Raw genomic sequence first — 6,812 nt, 5'->3', positions numbered from 1 at the left:
TGAATCATTCCCCATGTTGGTTTCCCTAATCACCCATTAACCCTAGCTAAGAGACTACTCACTCATTATCATGTTGATCATGCTAGCAAGGTTGTCAATCATACCAACAATATGAAACATGATGAATAAATGAAAGTAATTAACAATAATTAAACAAGGGATTAAGAGATTATACCTACTAATGATTCCAATAATAAAACAAGAATAATAGAAGTACTTGAATGCTAGATTGAGAGGTTGTCAATCTCCCAATAATAACCCAAATAATCTTCAATTACCCAAAATAAAGGATGAACAAAAGAGAGATTAAAGAACTAAAACTTGGATTAAAACTTGATTAATACTTGATTACAATATTGAAGAGAGATTTGATTGATATTAACTACACTAATTATTGATAAGAAGAACATGCTCCTCTAATTAGACTAATTGGGTATTTATAGTAAAAATTAGGGAGGATGCATTAGGGTTAACTAAGGGCTAAACTAGTAATTACACTTTTTAAGTAGAGCAAGGAGAAGCCGGTATTTTTGGAGAGAAGGGCTTCTCTTTTCGTAGCTTGAAGAAGACAACCGTGCTGTGAAGGAATCCGGGCGGATTAGGTCGGGACGGCGGATTTGGTCGAAGGAATCCGAGCGGATTAGGGAATCCGGGCGGATTCTTTGAGGGGAATCCGAGCGGATTCCAGCTGGGACGCTCGGATTGTGGCTAGGTGGGACGGGCGGATTGCTGACAATCCGCTCGGATTGTCAGTCAGCGTGATACTTCTTCTTTTTCTTCCCTTTTCTTCATAAATTCCTTGGGGATTTCCTTGGGGACTCAAGGATCCTTTCTCAACATTTCTCTTCTACTATGATATGTACAAAGGCCTTCTAATCTTGTCTCTCCTTGATGCTTGGTCATTGAATTTGATCAATTTAGTCTTGTTTTGCCATGAAAATGCAAGATTCTTACTCCTTTCCTACCAAGGGATCAAAATCTCAAAGAATATGCAAAACAAAGAACTAAAGATAAGAAATGACCCAAATAAGCACTAAAAAGCATGGAAACAAGGGTAATTCGGGGGCTAAATATGCGCCAATTATGGTCACATCAATCCCCAAAGGGGTAATCAGAAGAATTGAAGGCATATGTAGGAACTATTTGTGGGATGGTAGCTCAGATTATCATAGAGTTCCCTTGGTTGCTTGGGACAAGGTTACATTACCTAAGGATGAAGGTGGTTTGGGCATAAAGAAGGCAGAACTATGCAACATAGCAGCTATGGCTAAACTGGTTGATTGGGTTTATAACAAAGCTGATAAGCTCTGGATTAAATGGATAAGTCAGGTGTATCTTAAGCAACAGGACTGGCACACCTACACTCCTGCAGCTGGTGTTGCTTGGTCCTGGAAAAGTATTTGCAAAGTCAAGGAAATAATGAAGGCTGGCTATCAAAATGATCAATGGTCTGCTAACCTGAAGGCGTACTCTATCAGAGAGTGGTATGAATGGCTTAGAAACAAACAGCCAAAAAAAGATTGGGTTCAACTGGTCTGGAATGATTGGAATATACCAAAGCATGCTTTGATTTCGTGGCTGGTGATGAACCAAGGTCTTAATATTAAGGCCAAATTATTTCAGTTTGGCTGCTGTCCTGATAACAGATGTTGCATCTGTGATCAGGAACCTGAAACACTGGAGCATCTCTTTTTTGATTGTTTATATAGCAGACAGGTGCTGAGCTTAATTGAGCAATGGCGTGGTTTAAAAATTGCAGTGGATTTTTATGCTAGCAATGGTAGGAATGCAGGGGCACGACTGAAAATGCATACTCATTATCTCCTTTGGTCTGCCTGCTTCTACCATATATGGAGTCAGAGAAACAATTCGAGAGTGAACTTGATCCTTACTAGGCCTGAATCTCTGGTTATGCAGATCAGGGAGGATGTCATGAGAAGGATCAGGTCAAAACTGGGAAGACCTGCAGTGAATGAAGAAAGGACTTGGCTTCAGAGATGGGGCATTGTAGTCTAGAATCTGGTGGTAGCTTGATCTAAGTATTGGCTGTTAGGGAGTTGTTTTGTTTTAGATAAACTATCAAGTCTCTCATGTAATTGTTTTTGTTTGATATCAATATATATATACTCACATTTCACCAAAAAAAAAAGACTTTAGGGGATGTACACTAAGTTTATACGGCCACAAAACTATTTTGTTTCTATATGCTATTAGTTTTGCTTAATTAGTAGAACTTGTTACTTTAAAGAGGGCAAAACTCATCAAAATACAACTCAAATTAACAGGTCAAGTAAAAATGATAAATATATTCTCCACACCAGAGATATTTCCAGAGTAATAGTGTCCAGTCTTTGTACTTGGATCATATTTGGGTATGACTCCATCATTTTCAATCTTTTCAAAAAAAAATCTCATTTCAAATGTTTTTTTTTAAAATAAAAAAACACTTCATTCTGCATTCATCACATGCATCATAATAGCTAGGACATGCATTTGCATTTTAGGTGTCACATATTTGTCACTAACTACTCCAGTTACTATTTTGTCATTCATCTTCCAGATTCATCCAAAGTGGGGGCTTTCTCAAAAAGTCTCATCTCCTCGTAAAATGACATTTTACCAATTTCAAAATCAATCAAAAATTTCCCAGCCCTTTTCGCGAAATAAAATTTTGCGATTTTCAAATTCAACTTATTTTGAAATAAAATTTTGAAATTAAACCTGGTCGGCAGGCCCTGGCATGCATCTGAGTTCTTAAAATAATTTTTTTTGAACTTGCCTTTTTGCGAAATAAAATTTTGCAATTTTCAAATCACTTGGTCGGCGGGCCCTAACATGCATTTTGAGTTCTTAAAATAAAACTTTCTGAACTTGCCCTTTTGCGAAATAGAATTTTGCAATTTTCAAATCCTTTGGTCGGCAGGCCCTTGCATGTATTTGAGTTCTTAAAATAATTTTTTCTGAACTTACCTTTTTGCGAAATAAAATTTTGCAAGTTTTGAATTCCTTGGTCGGCAGGCCCAGACATGCATTTGAGTTCTTAAAATAAAATTTTCTGAACTTGCCTTTTTGCGAAATAAAATTTTATAAATAAATCCTTTGGTCGGCGGGCCCTGATACGCATCCGAGCTTGTGAAATCATATTTTGCAGGTTCACTCTTAAGCGAACAGAGTTTCGCTCTACCAGATCCAGACCAGCTAAGCAAAGTTTAGCTATACCATATTCCAATCCAGCTAAACAAAGTTTGGCTATTTCAGATTCCAGACCAGCAAAACAATGTTTTGCTTTACCAAATTCCAGACCGGCGAAACAAAGTTTTGCCATGCCAGTTTCCAGATTGGTGAAACAAAGTTTTACCAGCTTCATTCCAGATTAGTAAAACAAAGTTTTACTAAGCCAGTCCCAGTTTCCAGCTATCCAAGACAGGTAATGTAAGAGGCCCAGGTACGTCTCTTAACCTTTATCTGTCCCGACCGGACTACTTTGACCTTTGTCTTACACTGACTCGGTCAAAGTGGGGGCTTCTGTAGACACCTCAAAGTAGTCTACTCGCTTTACGGGTACCCGATGATGAGGCTTAAATTTAATGACTAAATGAAAATTGACAATGTTATAATTAAAGGCTCTTTACGCTTATTTTCCGAGAAACCATTCAAAATGACACAAAATCATTTTTAAGCCATTCATTTTTCCTTCAACCAATTCGATAACCAATTTAAATTATTAGCATCCTTTACTGCAATTTTAGCTAAATTGGATCGAATAATAAGGCAACTCACCTTATTACTAACTAATTGGGCCTAATCCGTGTTATCGCTCCAGAACTACGTGTTTTGTTACTTTAATTCAAAAAGTTATAAAAGATGGACTTTCTATTCCTCTTAGGATATAGAAAACGTGTTGCCAGGGGACAAGATTTGTGTGTCTTATGTTGTAGTATCATGAATCATGTAGAATTGCAGAGTATCATGATAAATAGGAAACCCGGCATCAGGGAAATTGATAAGACAAATCTATCTAAGCATATGGGATAAAAAAAGGATAGAAAAATAAGAAAGTTTATGTGCTAACAACTTCATGTTTTCGGTTAACCAATTATGGTGAAACTCTAGCCTTGATTAGTATAAATATATACTCCTGCGGACAGCTTTAAGGGGGCATAAAAAATAAACATACGAGAGCCATACACACAAATACAATATCCAAAATTCTACTCTTATACACCGTCTCAAAAATATTCTATCCCAGTTTCAAATCAAACTACATACAATAAAATCATCCCGGTTCCATACAAGCGCTAAGAGCCAATAATTTACGACAAAGTCGAAATTCATTAATAGTCAACATCCAGATAGGCCTGAGGGTACCAAAATTAAATAAGTGTTCTTTACTCTTTTATTTCATCTTTTATTTATTTTCTCTATTTTATCGTATAATTGTACATAAACTAACCCATTTAACTTGTCTTTGTATATAATTTGTATCGTTTTTCTTATTCTTTTCGTCTTAATTTTGTCAAATATATAATATTATAAATAAATAGTAGAGCCCGTCAGTTTGATGGGCGGTCCGGGTGCCTAACACCTTCCCTGACCGCACCTTTACCCTCGAATCCGCAATCTTTGGTTCAGACCGGAGTGACGGATCAGTCCCCATACCAGGGATCAAAAGGGGCCTTTTCTGTTTAACTTCTTTTTGTATGTTTTTTTATAAAACCTACAGGCGACTCCATATTATACTTATTTTCAAAAAGGAGATTTTTTCAGGGATCTCACACTATTGGAGTGATTCAATAGCCTAGACCACTTGATTTTTCGACGCCTTTTCATCTAGCATATTTTCAGAGCCAAACAAGCAGGTCTTGTTTTGGTTCCAAGCAATTTCCTCTTGTAATGGCTCCCTTCCAATCCGTGGGGATCCTTCATGGGTTGTGGGGATCCTTTGTCATTGACTAATTACTTGTTTTATTGACTTATGCCTATAGTATTAGTCTCCTCTTTGGTGCTTCGTCGTTATATGCTATCAATTTAGCTCCGCTTCACTCCATGTAGTCAAGTTAGTGCTTTTCTCCTACAAAGGACACAAAACCTCATAGAATATGCATAGAAGGAGGCTAAAGACAAGAAACGACCCTAATACATACTAAAAAGCATAGGAATTAGGCTAGTTAGGGGACTAAATGTGCATAAATAAGAGTCACATCATCAAGGCTATGTACACATAGCTAATGAGTGTCTTAAAAAAAGAGTTTAACCACGTAAGAGCTTTACAAGATGGTTCTTAAATTTGTCATGCCCGAAAGAGAAACAAATCTGATCGTTGATGGTGTAAACGAAGAAGAAAGAATGATCTATGATGTCGAACCATTGAGTGATGATGATCAACACGAAGAAGTGGTTCGCAACTTACATCTACAAACTAGTCCGATCAAGGAAGAAGAGATTGCGATTGTTGCTATTCATGAGGAATAAGAAGAGCATGTCGAAAACAAGCTTCAAGAAGAGCAAGTTGAGTCATTCAAGGATGTTCACGAAGAAGAAGCGAAAAAGGACGCACAGAACAATACAGGTGACTGTCAAATTGTGGAGATGCCTTATCTTGCCCAAACAGACAGAAGACTGTCCGAATAAGAGTGATGAATCAAAAGGGGAAGACGAGATTGAAACAAATATTGTTGAACCATTAGATGAAGGTGATAACAAAGATGTTCCAAATCTGTCCAATGGCAAGTCCGACAATCCTAGTTTCTTACCAATCTTAGGTAAGGAGGTACTACAAGATAATACTTGTTCAGATTTTCAATTCAAAGAAACGTATAAGTCACCACTTGATATATCCATTGACAAGAAACTATATGGTGGAAACTATCCATGTTATTTCGTGAGTTCGATTCAGGTGGAGGTTCAAGGTAATCCTATTATTCCAAACAAGTATCGTTTTGACTTTGCTACACTTGTGCAAGGAGGGAGGTAGGGTGGAAGGCACAAGAAAATATGGTTCAAAGGGTATATGCTTAACAACGAAGGGATTAATCCTAGAATCTACAAGAGGGTTGCTACAGTGGAGGAGTTCGAAGGGATTCTACTTGGGATCGTAACTATTATCATGATTAAATTCGTATGGTTCATTTTTTATCCGGGTGGTTTCACATATCTTCAAAATTTGAGGACAAATTTCTTTAAAGAAATGGTGAATGATGCAGGAGCATTAGGAGGTAATGATTTATTGATAAGTGGAAATATTTCAAAAATGATTAAAGGATTTAAGATTGATTCAAGACAAGCAACCGTGGTAATTTGGGAAGAAATCAGTCAGAACAGATGACAGATCAATGAACACACACGCGGACTGTTCAATACGCTCCAGCATTATTCACGTGTTTATTTGACACCCAAGGAAGAGACGTCGACACTTCTTACCAAAAAGAGTCATATCCTAGTTCAATTATATTTAGGTAATAAGTATTTTGTGTTCAAATAGGATTATATTATTTTCCTAAGTCGAGTTGGTGTAATACTTTCCTAATTTATTTAGGAAAGTTTAGTTTCCTAATTCTAGATAGAGTTATTATTATTTCCTAATTAGTTTAGGAAACTTTATTTTTTTCTATTATGTTTAGGAGGTTGTGTTAGTAGTATAAATAGGGAGTCTTGTAATCCTTATTACAGAGATTAATCGAGTTTAAGAATCAATACAAGTTTTCTTGTTGCTTATTGCTTGTGAGTTTTAAGTGTCTTATTTCTTTCTTGCGAGATATAGATTAGAGTGTGAGTCAATCCATGCGAGGTGAGAGTAAGAAAACCATTCGTGT

The 6,812-nt window shown here is 36.7% G+C and overlaps 1 protein-coding gene across 1 annotated transcript; it reads left to right on the top strand.

The window, feature by feature from the left end:
- The first annotated feature begins 1,083 nt into the window (after positions 1–1,083).
- LOC141619155 (uncharacterized) lies at positions 1,084–2,016 on the top strand. The gene has a single exon (XM_074436173.1). The coding sequence runs from the start codon at positions 1,084–1,086 to the stop codon at positions 2,014–2,016; it is 933 nt and encodes a 310-aa protein (XP_074292274.1).
- Positions 2,017–6,812: the final 4,796 nt, after the last annotated feature.

The sequence above is a fragment of the Silene latifolia genome, chromosome X (assembly GCF_048544455.1).
Source record: "Silene latifolia isolate original U9 population chromosome X, ASM4854445v1, whole genome shotgun sequence".
Taxonomy (NCBI): domain Eukaryota; kingdom Viridiplantae; phylum Streptophyta; class Magnoliopsida; order Caryophyllales; family Caryophyllaceae; genus Silene; species Silene latifolia.
This window is presented reverse-complemented; position numbering and strand designations above follow the sequence as displayed.